Source organism: Pyrus communis, chromosome 8, assembly GCF_963583255.1.
Source record: "Pyrus communis chromosome 8, drPyrComm1.1, whole genome shotgun sequence".
NCBI classification, from domain to species: Eukaryota; Viridiplantae; Streptophyta; class Magnoliopsida; order Rosales; family Rosaceae; genus Pyrus; species Pyrus communis.
The window spans coordinates 20,559,924-20,582,693 of NC_084810.1; the positions used below are offsets into that span (position 1 = coordinate 20,559,924).

Consider the following 22,770-nt stretch of genomic DNA (forward strand, 5'->3'; position numbering starts at 1 on the left):
ATTAAACAATACCCTTAGTTTCATACTCTGTTATGCCACTGCGATTCGCAACTTACATGCTACCAGCACCATAATCAGAAATAGTCTATATATAGCATAGCCCCGCCAAAAATAAGAAGAGGAACGTATGTGAAACAGAGGCCCCAATGCGACTGCCGTTTTCTAAACCCAGCAGGCCGTCATGCGTTGTAACTTTTATACATGCAATTGCATGATTGCTTTGAGACACCTCCCCGTTTCTATGCAAATCCTTCTCCTAAATAAGCTTTACGAATAAAATAGTAAAACAATTAAGAGAAGTTCATTCCAATTACAACACACAACTTGCACGTTAAATATATAAAAACATACACAGATCTAAGCTTAGAACACTAGAAGAAAAAAACTCATCTACCACGGTCGATGAACATGATAAATTACAATCAATCACGGGCATTATGTCCGTTAATAATCTGAACATGATAAAAAGTCTCAAATTCTATTACGGGCTATGTCCGTTATCAAATGTAAGGTAACCACGAATTGTGCCCGTTGACGGATTGAAGCAATCAATTGAACTAGAAAAATAATTTAATATTCAGTCTGCAGTTTAAAATTTGTAAAACCTTATCGGTAATTCAATTCTAAAACTTCTAGACTGAACCTGAATAGGTAAAACTATTAATTAGTTATTCGAAGGTGATTTGATTAAAGAAAGCATTCATGTGCTTACATATAGTTCATTGCGAGTTGGATAACCGGGTGTTGATTGGTGTTAACAGATTGTATAAAACATTTCGCAAGAAGAATCAATGGCCACGTTCCAAAAATATTGTTGAAGGGTTTCATCAATATAAATTCATTGAAATACTTTTAACTTTTCTAGTCTATTCCATGGAAAAAAATTTCATTGTGACTGGCACACGGATAGTACACCACGTGTTTTTATATAAGTAGTGAGAAATTTTATTTTTTGAATTATTAAATTTTTAACATACATATCCTACCATTTGTATAATGACACATGATGTATCATTCCGTATTCGGATCACATTGAAAAATCTCCCCATTCCATGCATGCACGTACCGCCACTGCTTGCTAGTGGAGTACGGTCCCAACTCGGTTAAAAGTCTAAAGATGAAAATGTATCACATATATATATATATATATATATATATATATATATATATATCTGTGTGTGTGCGTGTGTATTTTTGTTTTTCGTATAAATATGTATTATCCCAACAGTATTCATATTTAATTATTATTGTGACAAAAGCATATTTTGCTTTGGACTTTTAAGTGGTCTTCACTTTTTTAAAGCCTGCCCGTGTTTATCGAGTTTTTGTTCAAAAAAAATAAAATAAATTATCAACAGAAAAACTCCCCATCGTTGTTTCCCTCGAATTTCCTCAGTTCACCATTGCAGTTCTTAATTTTTAATTTTTCACACCGAGTGAAAGAACCAGATTTTATTTTAACCCCTTCCCATCTTCCCCAACCCCAACCAACCGAAATTATAGAAATAAATTATTTTCGTACTGACCAAGAAGATTTTGGATGGAGGGTTTTGTATCAATAAATAATTTTTTTCTTAATAAATTGTCAAGACTCAAAACTTCAATCCTATTTCCCTTGTTCAAAGACAATAATCTTATTATTGGAAAGTACGAGTAAAGCATTTCAGGCCACTTTACATATGCAACGGCGATCCGAGAATAAATTAATAGCCTTCCAATAGCTACCAATTAACAAACCCAAGTTTACGAGGGATAATGATATCCTTAGGAATTTAAAAGCAAGGGAGGAGAGTTTTGCTGGGGTTTTCTTTATTCTGGTGGCTTGTGGAAGATGAAGTCAGAAGAGTTTCAAAAAAGGAAAGAGAAACTATGTATTTTTCTTTTTTAAAGTTAAAGTTAGTTCTACTCTGCCACATAGTACTACGATCTAATACTATTCATCTTTACCAGTAAGTGAGAGGTCCTTGGTTCGATTGTCGCCAAAAACGAAGTTGAACTACATTATTATGGCAAGCTCATTGTAAGGCTTAACTCATTCTCTCACCCCTTAGTGTGAGTACTATCGTCCGTTAAAAAAAAAAAAAAGTTAGTTATGCTCTGATGGTATATACCTAATTAATTAGAATTTTAAAAGTTAGTTATGCACTCTCAGGATATGTTATCTCATTATGTATTCCTCGATATAGTAATTAACGTATTTCATTAAAAACATGGATATTTGAGAAATAAACCATTTGCTCTTTTAATAGTTAAGTTATTTAGACAAACAAAATTAACAACATTACTACCACACTCTCTAAAGGCGAATTTGAGAGGTATTAGGTTTGATTTTCGTCAAAGACAAATTTGAACCATACTATTACTAGCCTATTTTGAGGCTTAGGCTCTTAGTTCACTCCCTAATCCCCTTAGTGTAGACAATATCGTTTGTTCAAAAAAATACATATAGGCCCAACTATTGCAAATATATGTTTTCAGTTTGTGTGCCTAATTAATAGCATTAGTGTTATCGTTTTGGTAAGTAAATAATTCTATAGGGTGCTAGCAATCTTCTCTTTAGCCTTCTTGTTTGGGAAGGAACTTCTATCTCCTCCTCATGTTGTGTCATTTCTCGTACACTCCAAACAATACTTATTAGAGAAATTTTAAAAACTAACCCCCTTGGAGCCATCTATATTGACATTTTTATCCTACCATTTTCAGTTTCTTAATAAAAAATCTGGCCAAATCTAGTGTGCACAAAGACAAGATGCCCTTAGATTGAAAAATCCGTTCCCAATCGAAGTCTTCCCTCTTCCAGCAAACTCTAAACCTCGCACTACCCATTCGAATCACCGGGTATACAAAACCCCGGCACAAAATTACTAGCCACGACACTTTTTTCTTCAACGTGCATTTCAGCTCTATTACTCCACATGTGGAATGAAGAATCAGATTCCCACTCTTTCCCTTCCTTTTCTTTTGGTAAAGTTGATGAGTTGTTGTCATGAAAAATGGAGTCACATCAAAGCTGTCATTGTCGTTAAGGAGTTAGGGTTATGTCTTGTGAGGGGATTCCATCCCTAGGGTCTCCACAATTTGAATCTAGATGGAATCCCATCTTCGGATGGGTGTCACTTGCAGTGGGGTTTGAATGCTTTAAGAAAGGAAAAAGAGAGAAAATACTCTTCAGCTGGTACATATCTTTGTATGACGATCCTATCCAGATCCTCTTTGTGAGGATTCTCTCCAAATCTTCTTTGTGAGAATCCTGGGAATCCTCGCATCATCTTCGTTTATCGTATATTGTGCGGTCAGTTTTCTTAAGGTACTGTTTCTGTTTAATTTTAAATAAAAATATTTAAAATGATTTATGACTGTACAATATATAATGAACGGACGCCATTTAAGAATTTCCGGAATCCTCACAAAGAGGATCCGGAGAGTGTCCTCAATCCATATCTTTAAGCATGTTGAGTAAACTACATTTCCACACCTCATATATGGGCTGATTTTTCAAAATAGATCAAGAAATTTCAATTCTCACATACACCACGTTGAAATATTGAAATTGTATTAATTTATGTATTGGTCAAATAAATTGTATGATAATTTATTAAATTTGAGCATTTTCAAAGGAGATGTCTATGCTAAGGAGAATGTTATGTAAGAAAATTTGAAAGCAGATGTAAGTTTTAATCGATTTGTCAATTCTACATGATTTAGCATATAGATTGTGTGCTGTCAATTTTGACATATAAAAAAAAATATAATCTCTTTTACATAAAAGAAAATATAATCTCTTTTATTTTCATAAAGAAGATCCGGCGAGGTCGGATTCTAACTTTTCTGGTCCATTCCATGCATGTGCGTACCGCCACTGCTTGCTAGTGAGGTCCCAACTGGATAAAAAGTCGAAGGATGAAAAAATGTCATATCCTACAGTATCTTGAACTGCGTTTCTCCACTTTTCAATTTTTAATTTTTTTTTTTAAATATTTCTCTTTACCTAATTCCATTCCTTGATATATTTCCCATAACCAATCCACCAAAGTTTTACGTTATATACATGCTTGAGAAATTGTTTACTTACAAAAAAAAATATAATATTGCAAACGTATTCATATTTAATTATTATTGTTACAAAAGTATATTTAGTTTTTTGTATAAATATGTATTATCCCAACCGTATTCATATTTAATTATTATTGTTACAAAAGTATATTTTGCTTTGCACTTTTCAGTGGTCTTCACTTTTTTAAAGCCTGCACGTGTTTATCAAATTTTAGTAAATAAATGCTTATCAATTATTCTCACGTCTAGACGTGGTACGTAGCCCTCTATATAAACCCCATGCAATATGCAGGGAAGAACCAACCTAGCTATCTCGATCACCAAAACCCCTCCAGTTAACTATGGCAATGCATGAGTTAGGCTCTTTGCTCTTGTGTGTCTTGCTACTCAATGGCTTTGCATTGACAAACACCAAAGCTGCTAAGCCAGATAAACCCATTGTCTGTAACTCACTTGACAGGACCAAGTTTGATGCTCTAAAACCAGGGTTCGTCTTTGGTGGATCTACAGCAGCTTACCAGGCCAGTCCCTGCTAGGGCTTAGCTATTTAATTACCCTTTAATTAATTTGAGTTTCATATAATCACATAGGTCTAATTTGATTTCAATGTCAGAAAAAACTATAGCATATATATATATGCACATGCACATTTCAGTTTGATTCCAAGCATGAATATTGACATCTTCAGTTTAAATGCGCATATGCATATTTCAGGTAGAAGGTGCATGGAACGTTGATGGTAGAGGACCAAGCATATGGGACACCTTCACCCACGACCATCCAGGTTATAGTCTTCTACATATTATCAGCAAATACCCTTGGGCATGCAGTATATGCTGTATATTTTCGATGCATATGGACTATACATGCACTACATGGACATATATAATAGTTCGCATTCTATGAGTCCTACCATCTTTATGCTCCAAATAATAAAATCTTCTACGGTTAATGACAGAAAAAATCGATGATCACAGCAATGGAGATGTCGCCATTGATCAATACCACCTCTATAAGGTTGTCAATCAAGGAATAATATTATTCTCCAAACCCTAAATTCCCACTATGAAGTTGAAGAGCACATTGAACATGAGATCCATAATTAATTTTTAGCTTCTTTCTTATAATTATGTATGCCTTTCTTGTCATTACAGAAAGATGTAGCAATTATGAAGGATATGAAGTTGGATGCTTATAGGTTCTCTATCTCATGGTCCAGATTGTTGCCAAGTAATGTTGACATCCGCCTCCATATCCTTGATTTGGGACCAATTACTTCATCGATTAACCTGTTTTACTTAATTCGATTTCGATATATAGATAGGTATATTAACTCACTTGACTATTTTGTTCTAATTATTAGATGGCACGCTAAGTGGGGGTGTCAACAGGAAAGGAATTGAATACTACGACAATCTCATCAATGAACTCCTTCGCAATGGTGATAAAGCTACTTAATCTCACATATCATCCATCCCATCTAATCTCATATATCATCCCGTCCATTAATATATAATTTTAATACCGTGCACTCATAAAACAATATTGAATCAAAGTATTGAATTTTTTTTTTTCATTCTGATAATGTTATATATAGGCATACAGCCATTTGTGACAATCTTTCATTGGGATGTTCCCCAAGCGTTAGAAGATGCTTATGGTGGTTTCTTAAGCCCTCGTATTGTGTAAGTAAACGAATTTTATCTTAAGTGTAATATTGGTCATTTGCTTAATTAAATAAAACGTACCACATCTAACAAAAATGTTTTGAAATTTGGACACGCAGCGATGACTTTAAAGACTTCGCAGAACTTTGTTTTTCACTTTTTGGTGATCGGGTGAAGCACTGGATCACGTTGAATGAGCCATACACCTTCAGTAACCATGCATATACAATCGGGATGTACGCACCGGGACGATGCTCTGCTTGGCAAGACCCAACCTGCCTTGGTGGAGATTCGGCTACTGAACCCTATTTGGTAACACACTACCAACTCCTTGCTCATGCAGCTACTGTAAAAGTGTACAAAGATAAATTTCAGGTATAATGAATTAACTAGTTAGTTCCCTTTTTTTTTTTTGGTCTGAAATCTCCACGAGTGACTAGTATTAGGTTCCACCACAAGAGGAAACCTTTTGTATAGCGAGGTAAACAGTTTGGAGTTTGTATGGCACTACATCAAATCATTTTCTGAATTTTCTTTGTAGGCATATCAAAATGGGGTGATAGGAATAACACTACTGTCACATTGGTTTGAGCCTGCTTCAGATGCAAAGGAAGATATAGATGCTGCAAATCGAGCTATGGATTTTATGTTTGGATGGCAAGTGTATTATTAATTTATAAATCAAGTGGGTTATGTTTCTTTTTTATGACTTATAAAGTTGATTATTGGAATTTTCACATCTTTGTAGGTTTATGGATCCAATTACAAGAGGTGACTACCCGTACACCATGCAATACCTTGTTAGAGAACGATTGCCAAAATTCACGGAAGAAGAATCCAAGATGTTAACTGGGTCCTTTGATTTTGTTGGATTGAACTATTATACTGCTCTATATGCAACTGATGTACCTAAGAATTATTCTAAACCTGCAAGTTACTTATACGATCCACATGTTATCACAATGAGTGAGTACAAATGAAAACCTTTTATCGACTAATTATTTAATATCTTAGAATTATTACATTCTAATATTGATCGCATTCATTTATGTTATGGCAGCTGAACGTGATGGCATTCCTATTGGTCCTCAGGTACACATCAAATTTCAGGTTAAGTTATTTGTATTTGGAGGATTAATTTTATACAATTCCTAACCATCTCAAATATCTTCAAATGGTATTACAGGCTGCTTCAGACTGGTTATATGTTTATCCAAAAGGAATTCACGATTTTGTACTCTACACGAAGAATAAGTATGGTGATCCAATCATTTACATTACTGAGAATGGTAATTGACGCTTTTAAGCCTCACTTAATTTCACTTTTTAATTTTTGACATATATATGTATATATTGATGTAAAATACAGATGAGTAATTCCAAATCTAAATTTAAAACCAACTACATCTCTCTTTTTGAGAGAAAGTACTAAATACATATGTAATGAATTATATTGCAGGCGTTGATGAGTTCAATGATTCCACCTTATCACTAGAGGAAGCCCTCCATGATCCCAATAGGACTGACTACTACAATCGCCACCTCTGTTACCTTCAAGCAGCAATCAAGTAAGTGCTTGTTGAAATACTAATTAGGACTATATTGCATTTTTACAGTGATATCAAGTCATTATTTATTTATTTTGTGGTGCAGGAAGGGTAGTAATGTGAAAGGATACTTTGCATGGGCAATTTTAGACAACTTTCAATGGAGTGAAGGCTACACAGTTCGATTTGGTATTAACTATGTGGATTTTGACGGGCTCCAAAGGTACCCAAAACTTTCGACCCATTGGTTCAAAAATTTCCTCAAGAAGCGCAAAGGAAGTTCAAATATTTTGGCCAATAATGTTGGAGACACTGATTTTCTTTATCAAGTGTAACTTCAAATGATGAATGTTGTGGGGCTTGTTTTTAGTTTTTTCAGCTTCACTCCTTCTGATTTGGAATAAGCTGCAACAACTCGTTATGAGTTTGTTGTATATGTTTTTAGTGTGTGTCTCTCTATATTTGTGTTGCCATTATGGCTAGTGCCTCTTCCGCAGTTGAATTCCATATGAATGTAATGTACTATTTATGAAAATAAATGTTTTTGAATGTTGAGTGTTCAATTAAACTGTACACTTACCCTTAGTGGGCTTTGACCAAAAAGTTGGCATAGATAATCAATGGCCTTAGGCCACATTATACTAGCTAGTGATTCCTTAACCAAAATATACTAAGGGTTTATTTTGAATTGTTTAAAATGGCTGAAAGCGTTTCTAGTGAAAATGTTTTTGGAATCAATTTTTAGTAAAAATGCAAGTGAGTCATCGAAAAACATTTGAAATGTGGGGGACCATAATTTTCTGAAACCGTGACACATGGCACCTGGGTAGCAAAAATGATCAAAATGCTCATAGCCCATGAAGCATAGTCCTACATTCTTAGTCCGACATACTAGGCTTAAGCCCACTGAAGATATTACTTGCCAACCAAGTTTGATAACCCTAATTCAAGTCAAATTAGGATATATTAGGAAATAGGCAACATCATCCTAGGAAGATTGGATATCTTATAGTAGATTTCCTCATAGATAGTCTCCCAATTTAATTATGATTACTTTCCCTACAAGAGCTCTCAAGACATCTATAAATACTCTAACCAATGACAACTAAAGATAATGCTCTGCCACACGCATATTCTGTCATATTCGCTGAGCTCTGCGTGTAGATACTTCCATGGAGAACTTATCTCCTTAATACCCCACCATAGCCTATTCATCAAGAATGGTTCACGATATAACACACATCACACCATTTTTTCTTGGATGATTTTTAATAGATAATCGACTTTGCATACGAATTTGGACACAAGTCTAGTTGGACATGAAAGCTAAGATACTGAAAATTATAATGTCAAACTTTCATAATTTTCTACACGATCAATCCTTCCAATTTTTCAATTAAAAACAAGCAAAACTGCATTTTTGTCAGAACTGCATATCTAGGGAAAAACGAAAATTTCAAAGGCTTCTCTTAGTGTGTATTTTCATTTGCATAATGTTGAGAGCAAAACTCCATTCTTGTAGGCGATTGTTAATATTTTCATATTAAATTTTATTTAGTTGGATGGAATTTAATTAAGATTGTCCAATTCTTTAAAATGTATTAACTTCCCAATTCTTGCACGTATTAACTTTCAAAGTTATCTCTGGTTAGAAACGACATCAAAGATGAAAATGCAAAATGGTGTTTTGAACAGTTAAGCGCTTATTAGTAGAAATGCTTTCTAGAGAAGGAATCACAAGGCTAATGGTAAAAAACATATTTGACATCAGTACTATTCTTACTCTGATTCTAGAAAACTTTTAGTATACAATGGGAATCTGAATTCTACAATTCTCATAATTTAGACACAAATTTTTTACCATGAAATTAGCCCTTATCAATGGTCAAGTTTGAGTCATAAAGCTAATTACTTATGGCTAATTCGTTAATTTACTTTTATCTGAAAACTATTGTTACATAAAAATAGTAATTAAATTCACCTTAACCAATTTAGGGGGGTGTAGTCAATTTAGGATTTAGGATGATTTTTAAAAAAAAAAAAAAAAAAAAAAACTTTAAAGTAATAGATTTATTACTACGATATAGTGGTATCCTCATCACTTAGAAGTGACAGTTCGTAGGTTCGTTTCTCGCCAAAGGCGAATTTGAATCATATTGTGGTTAGCACATTGTGAGAATTTGCTCCCCTCCCCCTATAAATAATATCATTTGCTTAAAAAAAATGATAGGATTTGAGAGCTTCTACAAATTCCATATGGATTTTTAGAGATTTCTGTATGGATTTTTAAGGATTTTTGTGGACTTGGCTTATGATTTTGATGGATTTTTATAAGTACATTTCTTTGATTACAAATTTATATTTGAATGCAAAGAAAAGAGAAAACAGTGGGGACTCTCTTGGCAATGAGACTCCCAGTCTCGCACGATCATAGGTGGGATCGAAATGGATGTAGAATTGTGTTCGTCGATTTGTCTGCATCATTGTGTGGCTGTGATTGGTAGAGATATGTGAAATTGATCAAATTGGTCTCCGTTTTTATGGGTTGTAGTGAACTTTGAAGACTGTGCAGATAAGAAAATGGGGTTACTATCGGAACCTATGTAAGATTTTGCATCAGAAGAAGATCTACTTCTTTGGGTGAACATTGGTTAGACCAGCGAGAAAAAGAAAGAAGAGTACGGTGTCAGCTGAACAAAACCGGATTCTATTATTATTATTTTTTTCTTTTTTTTAACAAACGATATCATTTACACTAAGAAGGAAGGGGTGAGCTTAGTATCACAATGTGTTAGCAATAATGTAGTTCAAATTCACCTTTGGCGAGAAATAAACCTAAGACCTTTCACTTAGAAATGAAGAGGAATATTACTAAATCGTAATACTAAGTGAGATTCTATCAATTTAATCATGCTTTTATTTACTTGTTCTTTAACTCGAAAAATAAGACTGTAGCACCACGGACAAGAGAGAGTCGAAGTCAAACGAGAAGTAAGGAAGTTTACCTACATCATTTATTCAAGGTAGAACGACTTCCCATCCCTTCTTGTAAATAGTATCTTTTTTTTGTTAAAAAAAAAATATACATTGTCTAACACATGTAGGTCTAACGGTTGCAAAATGTATGGTCAGTTTGTGTGCCTAATTAATAACATTAGTATTCTCTTTTTAGCACGTGAATAAGGAAAATACGTCAGTACATACTGGTCAGTACCCAATTTCACTGATCATTCGTGTGGCCTAAAATTTTTTTAACATTTGTCAATCCGAGTGCTTTTGTCATTTCTGTAACCAAACACATATCCATGCTTTAAACCCGTGATCAAACACTAGTCTTCTTCATTTCCAACAAGTCTGCGAAGATCCTCATAGCCAACCACCATGACCTCGTCGGCTCCGCTATCATCTTCAAGATACAAGTCATAGACTTCACTTCACCAACCTTGTCCTCGACAGCCATGCCAAGCTCGATCTCACTTGCCAAGATGACGTTGAGTCCTTTACCATCGACGATTCGTAATCCTTGCCGCTGCAAGTCGGCGGCATGTACGTACGTCAAACCCACATAGCTACAAATTTCGTCGCCGTCAATCTCACTGCAACGGTGGAATCCACTGTTGGAAGAGGGACTGGGCGGGGATGGGGTCAGTGGAGGAGGGAAGATGGAGGAGAGAAAACGCGATGAACGCGTAGGCGAAAGCGGAATTGGGATCGGAGTTACGGTTAAAATTTTACGATACATTGAATACCGAGGTCAAGTTGGTAATTTCATTTTAGAAGATATTTTGTATTGTTTTGTGAGCCATTTAGGGCCCACACCCCACTCCTTCCCTTACACCCGTGTTCCCTGTCAGTCTTCTCGGACCTATCCCACACTGCCACCTCACTTTGTCCCTCTCTTCCCTCAAACTATCTCCTTCTCTCATCCTTTCCCGTTCTCTGTCTCTTTTTCTATCTCTTTCTCTCTCTCTGCAAATGCAAAGAAACCCAAGACCCCCACACACGGCGTTGCTCCGGCAAGGTCCATCATCCACCATCATCTCCAACGAGCATAACGACCATAAAGCCGAAGCCACATCATCTCTTAGTCGTGAAGCTGCATACCCAGATCTCGAGTTTCCAACACAAACCCAGACTATGACCTCCATGTTTCCCGGTGAGAACCTCGAAAATTTTCCATGTGGGTAGGTTCAAAAAACCACCCAAATCTTCGTGGATTATGTTTTACCTTACGTTTCTAGTGCTCTTAAGGATTTTGGGTGACATTTGAACGCAGAGATACTCTTCCCCGGTTTTCCGATGATGTATGCCGTGAGTTGCAGACCTTTTCAGGCCAACTTCGACCACAGGTGACTGGAGGGGAAGGTATAATCCTAAACTAAACTCGTTTATCTTCATTTTGATAGGAAGAGTGTGAAAAATAGTTGAAAAATCAAGCTATTTGGATCTCGTTTTGTTCTTAGGCGGGATTTCCATAATCCGACGGTTGCAGTGGCAACCGGTTGGAGAAGAAAAAAAAAAAAAAAAAAAAAAAAGAAGGCCGAAGCCTAAACTTAGCCCAAAACCCGGCCCAAGTCTTAAGCCCAAACCTTTGGGTCACTGTTCCGGCCTAGCCCAATTCCAAAAATAAGGAATATTCTAAGGAATATTTCAGGGAATATTATTTGTATTGACTTTCTGGAAAATTCCCGGAAACCCTTCTAGGCTAATTTCGACGTCCCGAGTCCCTTTTTGACACCCATTTAGTGAAATTCCAAAGTTCTAACGTGGTTGACCATCGGGGCATCTCGGTTGACTTTTTTTAGGGTTGATCGTTGACCTTTCATTGACTTTTTACAAACATTGCCCGAGACCCTTCTTAACGTATTTCGATGAGCTAATTCCGAATCCGCCGTCCGTTTCTCCAAATTCAAACATTCAAACATTGTTACACCCAACGGTATAATTCTCATCCTACTTTATTGTACTTTACTTATGCTCTGACATCACATGAAATGGGTTCATTCCCGCTCACTAGCGCACTCTTACATTTAGGCACTTTTAGGTTTAAATTTAATCATATTTTCCACTTCACTACACTTTACGGAGTCTTCACCCTCCAGGTGTCGGCCAACATAGCTTGATTCGGAGTCCAAGTGGACGTTCCGGATCGCGGTGTGTCAGTAGTTGTTTATATTAATGAGATTTTAAATAAAATCTATAATTAGTGGGATTTGAAATATTAAAGGATAGATTATACTCTCCACTGCATTATATGTATATATAAACAATGGTACATATTTTCAACACTACAAAAAAAGAAAAAAAGAAAAGAAAAGATACTAGGCTTAATAACATTTTTAAATTTCTTCAATTAAACTTGACATGGATATATTATCAAATCAAATGAAATATAGTGTACCCATATAAGTTTAGAAAATGGATTAGGAAAAAAAATGAATGGATTTTACATTAAAAAATGGTTACAATATTAAAAAATAATACATTTCACATGTAACAAATTGATATATTTAAGAATGGGTACATTCATGATTAAAAAAATTAAAAAAATTATACGAATGGGTAGATTTAAGATTAAAGAATTAAGTTCTTTTTTTATGAAAAAAAAATTAATGGGTAAAACTTACTCTAATTTTTTATTTTTTTATTTTGGAAATGTTTTGAATTGAAAATTAATTAGGAGTTAATAAGGGTGTGAGTATTAAAATCCTAAATCAATTACTAATTTTATTTTAAAAAACTATGTAACTTACATGTAAATTCATTAATACATTAATGTTAGGAACTTCGATCAAAATTTGAAAACCAATAAGGTTTTAGCTAATGAACATTAGTAACTAGGGACTATATACTAATTTTTCCTTTAGATATTTTTATGTATTAGGTTTTCTTGGGTGCTGTTGCTAATGAATTTGTCCAATTCGCTGATCGACGAACTCTTTGTTGCTCCAGTGCTTTCATATGGTGGTATTGCAATCTTGCACCCACTGTTCCCACTAACTTTGGGTTGCACTACTGCATTCGTATCGACCCACACAATATTCGTCGTTGTGCATGTCACGCTGCCTAGATAATGCTGCTGCAAATTCATCTTCCGTTCCCGACGAACCCAATTACCACTACTGCTTGTTGCTAGACCACGAAACGAGATGACATCGAACTACTTCAGTCATTTTTTGCCTTACCAAACTCACATGTGTCGCGATCTGACCAACTTGTGTCGTGATCTGATAAACCCATGAATTTGATTTTGCATTAACACACCCACCAGGCATGCTGCGACACCTCATTTCTACCCGCATCGAGTCCATTCCACTTTGTCCCACAGAAGAAAAAAAAACAAGAGATAAGGGAAAAGAAAAAACGAAAGGGAAAACAAAAAAAGAGAAAAAAAGTTTTTGTTGATAAGAAAGTATGTGTTGTTATTCTAGCCTATAAGGGTGGCGTGAGAAAGGTTGATGTTGTTTGGCCTGTATATAGAGTATGTTGCAACTATCTATCACAACAACTACTCAAGTGCTTGGATTGGTGGTCATTTTAGTGATTGTTGTTAGAGTTTCTAAAGTTGTATACGTGGTTTTAAATTTGACCTTATGTTCGTTTGTTGTTGTACTTGTTGTATGAGAATCTTGTTCGTTTAATGGTAGGGGAGCATTCATATGTTTCATTTCTATATTCCCAACATCTAATTGCATGAATATGCCTACCCAAATATGCTACAAAGTATGTTTGCCTTACAATATCTATATGTTGGAGAACGCCAAATAGAATATGATTGCCTCCATATCCACCTAAGAGCCCTTCTACCGGGCTCTTTTGTCCTGTGGACAGGCCCCATTTGCAATCCAATCCCCTACCAAAGTGCCCGCCACCCATTTGGGCGATTGGATTAAGGGGGAGCCCGTGGGAGAGCTCAGGCACAAGTCCAAGGCTCGAGCGCTTGAGGGAGAGTGATGCAAGTATAAAAATTTTTGCGTCAGGTGTGTGTATAACACACACGAGTGGGGGGCGCGTTACCGATAAGATTTCAGGCAGTGGGGCCCACTTTGCAGCCCACTAAATAGCAGTTGAATCTGCACCGTTTGATTTCTAGATCAACGGTCTAGATTTTTCCATTGAAAAAATTAAAAAATATGAAAAAACATAAATATTTCGAGGGGCACGTGTCATAATCTGCACTGTTGGATTTCAAATTTTTTTATAATCCAACAATTTAGCTAAATTAAGTTAATAAAATTTTAAAAATAATTAAAATCTGAAAAAATTTCAAAAAAATTTCAAAAAATTATAATTTTTTTTTCTATAAATACCTTACCATTTTCTCCTACCTTACACCACATTTCAATATTTTCAACAATTCTAAACATGGAAGGGCATGTCATGCAACAAAATTGGTTAAAAATCTTATCGAAATATATTCAAAAATTGTACTTTCGGATAATGATACATGGACGTGACGAGATCAGTTATCCGAATTAAAAAATAAAATTTTTTTTAGAACATAAAAAATATTAATATTTTATTGTCTATTGCCATGGTTATTCAGTTTAAGGGTAGAGATGCAAAAGACAATTACTATTCATTAAAGGCAGTTACTATTCACTGGAGGGGATTGAATTACCTATTGCCAATGGGTGCCTTTGCACACTAGAAGTGCTCTAACAGAGCATGCATTCGCATTTGTTTGTTGTCAAACTCATGTCGTTTAGATGACATATAGAAGCAAGACAAATACACAATTTACCTACCCATAAGCAAGATAAATTACTACGTAATATAGGAAAACATATAGAAGCAACCTATGATAGAGATAGATAATAAACAGAAAAATATAATCTACCTATAATAGAGGTAGGTTATATAACAAAATCTTGTGATATAGGTAGATTAATATCGGCCATGAAATCAATTAATTTGAGTAAAAATACAACTCAAATGAAGATCCAATTTTGACCATGAAATTAACTAATTTAACACAACAAGCAATTTGATGAAAGAAGCCAACCGACCTCCATTCTTTGATCAAACAGAATCAAATTTCATATATAGTGGAAGCCTGAGAAGAGAAGAGGAAAACTGAACAATGATTAAGAAGGAGAAGATTTGCAAGGCAAATGATAAATCCTAACTAAGAAAAAGGTTTTAGATAACAAACTAAAAAGAAATAATAGATAAATGAAGAAGAAATGAAGAGGCGTATCCTCACTTGGAGATATATAGGAAGTAATTTTATTCCAACAATTATCCTGTCATTAAGGGAATTTTATTCTTTAAACCTCAAATAGGTAAAACTTATCACAAATACTAATCCTAAAATCAAGGGATAATGTTGATTACTTATAAGTAATTTTAGGAGTAAATTCGTATGAAAATGAAAAAAAAAACTGTCATGGAATAGAATTGGACTTATCTCAAAAATGACTCACAAAATTAGATTCATATCAAGTATCCCCTTTCTTTTATTATTTGGGTGTTTTATATTTTTGCATATTAAGTCTTATAGGGCCACTTATTATAAACACAACTTGTAACTCAATATATATATACGAGAACTGAGTCAACGAAGATGCTTTCCTTAGTATGTCGTCCTCTCAACAATCTCTTTTTCTTCTGCTAAATTTGGGTTGATTAAACAATACCCTTAGTTTCATACTCTGTTATGCCACTGCGATTCGCAACTTACATGCTACCAGCACCATAATCAGAAATAGTCTATATATAGCATAGCCCCGCCAAAAATAAGAAGAGGAACGTATGTGAAACAGAGGCCCCAATGCGACTGCCGTTTTCTAAACCCAGCAGGCCGTCATGCGTTGTAACTTTTATACATGCAATTGCATGATTGCTTTGAGACACCTCCCCGTTTCTATGCAAATCCTTCTCCTAAATAAGCTTTACGAATAAAATAGTAAAACAATTAAGAGAAGTTCATTCCAATTACAACACACAACTTGCACGTTAAATATATAAAAACATACACAGATCTAAGCTTAGAACACTAGAAGAAAAAAACTCATCTACCACGGTCGATGAACATGATAAATTACAATCAATCACGGGCATTATGTCCGTTAATAATCTGAACATGATAAAAAGTCTCAAATTCTATTACGGGCTATGTCCGTTATCAAATGTAAGGTAACCACGAATTGTGCCCGTTGACGGAATGAAGCAATCAATTGAACTAGAAAAATAATTTAATATTCAGCCTGCAGTTTAAAATTTGTAAAACCTTATCGGTAATTCAATTCTAAAACTTCTAGACTGAACCTGAATAGGTAAAACTATTAATTAGTTATTCGAAGGTGATTTGATTAAAGAAAGCATTCATGTGCTTACATATAGTTCATTGCGAGTTGGATAACCGGGTGTTGATTGGTGTTAACAGATTGTATAAAACATTTCGCAAGAAGAATCAATGGCCACGTTCCAAAAATATTGTTGAAGGGTTTCATCAATATAAATTCATTGAAATACTTTTAACTTTTCTAGTCTATTCCATGGAAAAAAATTTCATTGTGACTGGCACACGGATAGTACACCACGTGTTTTTATATAAGTAGTGAGAAATTTTATTTTTTGAGTTATTAAATTTTTAACATACATATCCTACCATTTGTATAATGACACATGATGTATCATTCCGTATTCGGATCACATTGAAAAATCTCCCCATTCCATGCATGCACGTACCGCCACTGCTTGCTAGTGGAGTACGGTCCCAACTCGGTTAAAAGTCTAAAGATGAAAATGTATCACATATATATATATATATATATATATATATATATATCTGTGTGTGTGCGTGTGTATTTTTGTTTTTCGTATAAATATGTATTATCCCAACAGTATTCATATTTAATTATTATTGTGACAAAAGCATATTTTGCTTTGGACTTTTAAGTGGTCTTCACTTTTTTAAAGCCTGCCCGTGTTTATCGAGTTTTTGTTCAAAAAAAATAAAATAAATTATCAACAGAAAAACTCCCCATCGTTGTTTCCCTCGAATTTCCTCAGTTCACCATTGCAGTTCTTAATTTTTAATTTTTCACACCGAGTGAAAGAACCAGATTTTATTTTAACCCCTTCCCATCTTCCCCAACCCCAACCAACCGAAATTATAGAAATAAATTATTTTCGTACTGACCAAGAAGATTTTGGATGGAGGGTTTTGTATCAATAAATAATTTTTTTCTTAATAAATTGTCAAGACTCAAAACTTCAATCCTATTTCCCTTGTTCAAAGACAATAATCTTATTATTGGAAAGTACGAGTAAAGCATTTCAGGCCACTTTACATATGCAACGGCGATCCGAGAATAAATTAATAGCCTTCCAATAGCTACCAATTAACAAACCCAAGTTTACGAGGGATAATGATATCCTTAGGAATTTAAAAGCAAGGGAGGAGAGTTTTGCTGGGGTTTTCTTTATTCTGGTGGCTTGTGGAAGATGAAGTCAGAAGAGTTTCAAAAAAGGAAAGAGAAACTATGTATTTTTCTTTTTTAAAGTTAAAGTTAGTTCTACTCTGCCACATAGTACTACGATCTAATACTATTCATCTTTACCAGTAAGTGAGAGGTCCTTGGTTCGATTGTCGCCAAAAACGAAGTTGAACTACATTATTATGGCAAGCTCATTGTAAGGCTTAACTCATTCTCTCACCCCTTAGTGTGAGTACTATCGTATATTGTGCGGTCAGTTTTCTTAAGGTACTGTTTCTGTTTAATTTTAAATAAAAATATTTAAAATGATTTATGACTGTACAATATATAATGAACGGACACCATTTAAGAATTTCCGGAATCCTCACAAAGAGGATCCGGAGAGTATCCTCAATCCATATCTTTAATCATGTTGAGTAAACTACATTTCCACACCTCATATATGGGCTGATTTTTCAAAATAGATCAAGAAATTTCAATTCTCACATACACCACGTTGAAATATTGAAATTGTATTAATTTATGTATTGGTCAAATAAATTGTATGATAATTTATTAAATTTGAGCATTTTCAAAGGAGATGTCTATGCTAAGGAGAATGTTATGTAAGAAAATTTGAAAGCAGATGTAAGTTTTAATCGATTTGTCAATTCTACATGATTTAGCATATAGATTGTGTGCTGTCAATTTTGACATATAAAAAAAAATATAATCTCTTTTACATAAAAGAAAATATAATCTCTTTTATTTTCATAAAGAAGATCCGGCGAGGTCGGATTCTAACTTTTCTGGTCCATTCCATGCATGTGCGTACCGCCACTGCTTGCTAGTGAGGTCCCAACTGGATAAAAAGTCGAAGGATGAAAAAATGTCATATCCTACAGTATCTTGAACTGCGTTTCTCCACTTTTCAATTTTTAATTTTTTTTTTTAAATATTTCTCTTTACCTAATTCCATTCCTTGATATATTTCCCATAACCAATCCACCAAAGTTTTACGTTATATACATGCTTGAGAAATTGTTTACTTACAAAAAAAAATATAATATTGCAAACGTATTCATATTTAATTATTATTGTTACAAAAGTATATTTAGTTTTTTGTATAAATATGTATTATCCCAACCGTATTCATATTTAATTATTATTGTTACAAAAGTATATTTTGCTTTGCACTTTTCAGTGGTCTTCACTTTTTTAAAGCCTGCACGTGTTTATCAAATTTTAGTAAATAAATGCTTATCAATTATTCTCACGTCTAGACGTGGTACGTAGCCCTCTATATAAACCCCATGCAATATGCAGGGAAGAACCAACCTAGCTATCTCGATCACCAAAACCCCTCCAGTTAACTATGGCAATGCATGAGTTAGGCTCTTTGCTCTTGTGTGTCTTGCTACTCAATGGCTTTGCATTGACAAACACCAAAGCTGCTAAGCCAGATAAACCCATTGTCTGTAACTCACTTGACAGGACCAAGTTTGATGCTCTAAAACCAGGGTTCGTCTTTGGTGGATCTACAGCAGCTTACCAGGCCAGTCCCTGCTAGGGCTTAGCTATTTAATTACCCTTTAATTAATTTGAGTTTCATATAATCACATAGGTCTAATTTGATTTCAATGTCAGAAAAAACTATAGCATATATATATATGCACATGCACATTTCAGTTTGATTCCAAGCATGAATATTGACATCTTCAGTTTAAATGCGCATATGCATATTTCAGGTAGAAGGTGCATGGAACGTTGATGGTAGAGGACCAAGCATATGGGACACCTTCACCCACGACCATCCAGGTTATAGTCTTCTACATATTATCAGCAAATACCCTTGGGCATGCAGTATATGCTGTATATTTTCGATGCATATGGACTATACATGCACTACATGGACATATATAATAGTTCGCATTCTATGAGTCCTACCATCTTTATGCTCCAAATAATAAAATCTTCTACGGTTAATGACAGAAAAAATCGATGATCACAGCAATGGAGATGTCGCCATTGATCAATACCACCTCTATAAGGTTGTCAATCAAGGAATAATATTATTCTCCAAACCCTAAATTCCCACTATGAAGTTGAAGAGCACATTGAACATGAGATCCATAATTAATTTTTAGCTTCTTTCTTATAATTATGTATGCCTTTCTTGTCATTACAGAAAGATGTAGCAATTATGAAGGATATGAAGTTGGATGCTTATAGGTTCTCTATCTCATGGTCCAGATTGTTGCCAAGTAATGTTGACATCCGCCTCCATATCCTTGATTTGGGACCAATTACTTCATCGATTAACCTGTTTTACTTAATTCGATTTCGATATATAGATAGGTATATTAACTCACTTGACTATTTTGTTCTAATTATTAGATGGCACGCTAAGTGGGGGTGTCAACAGGAAAGGAATTGAATACTACGACAATCTCATCAATGAACTCCTTCGCAATGGTGATAAAGCTACTTAATCTCACATATCATCCATCCCATCTAATCTCATATATCATCCCGTCCATTAATATATAATTTTAATACCGTGCACTCATAAAACAATATTGAATCAAAGTATTGAATTTTTTTTTTTCATTCTGATAATGTTATATATAGGCATACAGCCATTTGTGACAATCTTTCATTGGGATGTTCCCCAAGCGTTAGAAGATGCTTATGGTGGTTTCTTAAGCCCTCGTATTGTGTAAGTAAACGAATTTTATCTTAAGTGTAATATTGGTCATTTGCTTAATTAAATAAAACGTACCACATCTAACAAAAATGTTTTGAAATTTGGACACGCAGCGATGACTTTAAAGACTTCGCAGAACTTTGTTTTTCACTTTTTGGTGATCGGGTGAAGCACTGGATCACGTTGAATGAGCCATACACCTTCAGTAACCATGCATATACAATCGGGATGTACGCACCGGGACGATGCTCTGCTTGGCAAGACCCAACCTGCCTTGGTGGAGATTCGGCTACTGAACCCTATTTGGTAACACACTACCAACTCCTTGCTCATGCAGCTACTGTAAAAGTGTACAAAGATAAATTTCAGGTATAATGAATTAACTAGTTAGTTCCCTTTTTTTTTTTTGGTCTGAAATCTCCACGAGTGACTAGTATTAGGTTCCACCACAAGAGGAAACCTTTTGTATAGCGAGGTAAACAGTTTGGAGTTTGTATGGCACTACATCAAATCATTTTCTGAATTTTCTTTGTAGGCATATCAAAATGGGGTGATAGGAATAACACTACTGTCACATTGGTTTGAGCCTGCTTCAGATGCAAAGGAAGATATAGATGCTGCAAATCGAGCTATGGATTTTATGTTTGGATGGCAAGTGTATTATTAATTTATAAATCAAGTGGGTTATGTTTCTTTTTTATGACTTATAAAGTTGATTATTGGAATTTTCACATCTTTGTAGGTTTATGGATCCAATTACAAGAGGTGACTACCCGTACACCATGCAATACCTTGTTAGAGAACGATTGCCAAAATTCACGGAAGAAGAATCCAAGATGTTAACTGGGTCCTTTGATTTTGTTGGATTGAACTATTATACTGCTCTATATGCAACTGATGTACCTAAGAATTATTCTAAACCTGCAAGTTACTTATACGATCCACATGTTATCACAATGAGTGAGTACAAATGAAAACCTTTTATCGACTAATTATTTAATATCTTAGAATTATTACATTCTAATATTGATCGCATTCATTTATGTTATGGCAGCTGAACGTGATGGCATTCCTATTGGTCCTCAGGTACACATCAAATTTCAGGTTAAGTTATTTGTATTTGGAGGATTAATTTTATACAATTCCTAACCATCTCAAATATCTTCAAATGGTATTACAGGCTGCTTCAGACTGGTTATATGTTTATCCAAAAGGAATTCACGATTTTGTACTCTACACGAAGAATAAGTATGGTGATCCAATCATTTACATTACTGAGAATGGTAATTGACGCTTTTAAGCCTCACTTAATTTCACTTTTTAATTTTTGACATATATATGTATATATTGATGTAAAATACAGATGAGTAATTCCAAATCTAAATTTAAAACCAACTACATCTCTCTTTTTGAGAGAAAGTACTAAATACATATGTAATGAATTATATTGCAGGCGTTGATGAGTTCAATGATTCCACCTTATCACTAGAGGAAGCCCTCCATGATCCCAATAGGACTGACTACTACAATCGCCACCTCTGTTACCTTCAAGCAGCAATCAAGTAAGTGCTTGTTGAAATACTAATTAGGACTATATTGCATTTTTACAGTGATATCAAGTCATTATTTATTTATTTTGTGGTGCAGGAAGGGTAGTAATGTGAAAGGATACTTTGCATGGGCAATTTTAGACAACTTTCAATGGAGTGAAGGCTACACAGTTCGATTTGGTATTAACTATGTGGATTTTGACGGGCTCCAAAGGTACCCAAAACTTTCGACCCATTGGTTCAAAAATTTCCTCAAGAAGCGCAAAGGAAGTTCAAATATTTTGGCCAATAATGTTGGAGACACTGATTTTCTTTATCAAGTGTAACTTCAAATGATGAATGTTGTGGGGCTTGCTTTTAGTTTTTTCAGCTTCACTCCTTCTGATTTGGAATAAGTTGCAACAACTCGTTATGAGTTTGTTGTATATGTTATTAGTGTGTGTCTCTCTATATTTGTGTTGCCATTATGGCTAGTGCCTCTTCCGCAGTTGAATTCCATATGAATGTAATGTACTATTTATGAAAATAAATGTTTTTGAATGTTGAGTGTTCAATTAAACTGTACACTTACCCTTAGTGGGCTTTGACCAAAAAGTTGGCATAGATAATCAATGGCCTTAGGCCACATTATACTAGCTAGTGATTCCTTAACCAAAATATACTAAGGGTTCATTTTGAACTGTTTAAAATGGCTGAAAGCGTTTCTAGTGGAATTTTTTTTTGAATCAATTTTTTGTAAAAATGCAAGTGAGTCATCGAAAAACATTTGAAATGTGGGGGACCATAATTTTCTGAAACCGTGACACATGGCACCTGGGTAGC

General features: G+C 34.6%; 2 protein-coding genes across 2 annotated transcripts; both read left to right on the plus strand.

The window, feature by feature from the left end:
* Window positions 1-4,369: 4,369 nt before the first annotated feature.
* LOC137741814 (beta-glucosidase 13-like) lies at window positions 4,370-7,813 on the plus strand. The gene is made up of 13 exons (XM_068481532.1): window positions 4,370-4,574; window positions 4,768-4,837; window positions 5,012-5,070; window positions 5,208-5,283; window positions 5,417-5,494; window positions 5,651-5,738; window positions 5,840-6,095; window positions 6,262-6,377; window positions 6,469-6,686; window positions 6,781-6,812; window positions 6,907-7,009; window positions 7,180-7,288; window positions 7,374-7,813. Exons 1-13 carry the CDS (start codon window positions 4,395-4,397, stop codon window positions 7,600-7,602), a joined length of 1,614 nt encoding a protein of 537 aa, XP_068337633.1. The 5' UTR covers window positions 4,370-4,394; the 3' UTR covers window positions 7,603-7,813.
* Window positions 7,814-19,041: 11,228 nt separating this feature from the next.
* On the plus strand, window positions 19,042-22,485 carry LOC137742314 (beta-glucosidase 13-like). The gene is made up of 13 exons (XM_068482155.1): window positions 19,042-19,246; window positions 19,440-19,509; window positions 19,684-19,742; window positions 19,880-19,955; window positions 20,089-20,166; window positions 20,323-20,410; window positions 20,512-20,767; window positions 20,934-21,049; window positions 21,141-21,358; window positions 21,453-21,484; window positions 21,579-21,681; window positions 21,852-21,960; window positions 22,046-22,485. The coding sequence occupies exons 1-13, from the start codon at window positions 19,067-19,069 to the stop codon at window positions 22,272-22,274; spliced, it is 1,614 nt and encodes a 537-aa protein (XP_068338256.1). The 5' UTR covers window positions 19,042-19,066; the 3' UTR covers window positions 22,275-22,485.
* Window positions 22,486-22,770: the final 285 nt, after the last annotated feature.

Excerpts from the sequence above, each read along its gene's own strand:
- LOC137741814 (XM_068481532.1), top strand. The coding sequence starts at position 4,395 with ATGGCAATGCATGAGTTAGGCTCTTTGCTCTTGTGTGTCTTGCTACTC. Across the intron at positions 6,096-6,261 it reads TGTACAAAGATAAATTTCAG|GCATATCAAAATGGGGTGAT; the intron begins GTATAATGAATT and ends TTTTCTTTGTAG. Across the intron at positions 7,289-7,373 it reads TACCTTCAAGCAGCAATCAA|GAAGGGTAGTAATGTGAAAG; the intron begins GTAAGTGCTTGT and ends TTTGTGGTGCAG.
- LOC137742314 (XM_068482155.1), top strand. The coding sequence starts at position 19,067 with ATGGCAATGCATGAGTTAGGCTCTTTGCTCTTGTGTGTCTTGCTACTC. Across the intron at positions 19,247-19,439 it reads GATCTACAGCAGCTTACCAG|GTAGAAGGTGCATGGAACGT; the intron begins GCCAGTCCCTGC and ends TGCATATTTCAG. Across the intron at positions 19,956-20,088 it reads ATGGTCCAGATTGTTGCCAA|ATGGCACGCTAAGTGGGGGT; the intron begins GTAATGTTGACA and ends TCTAATTATTAG.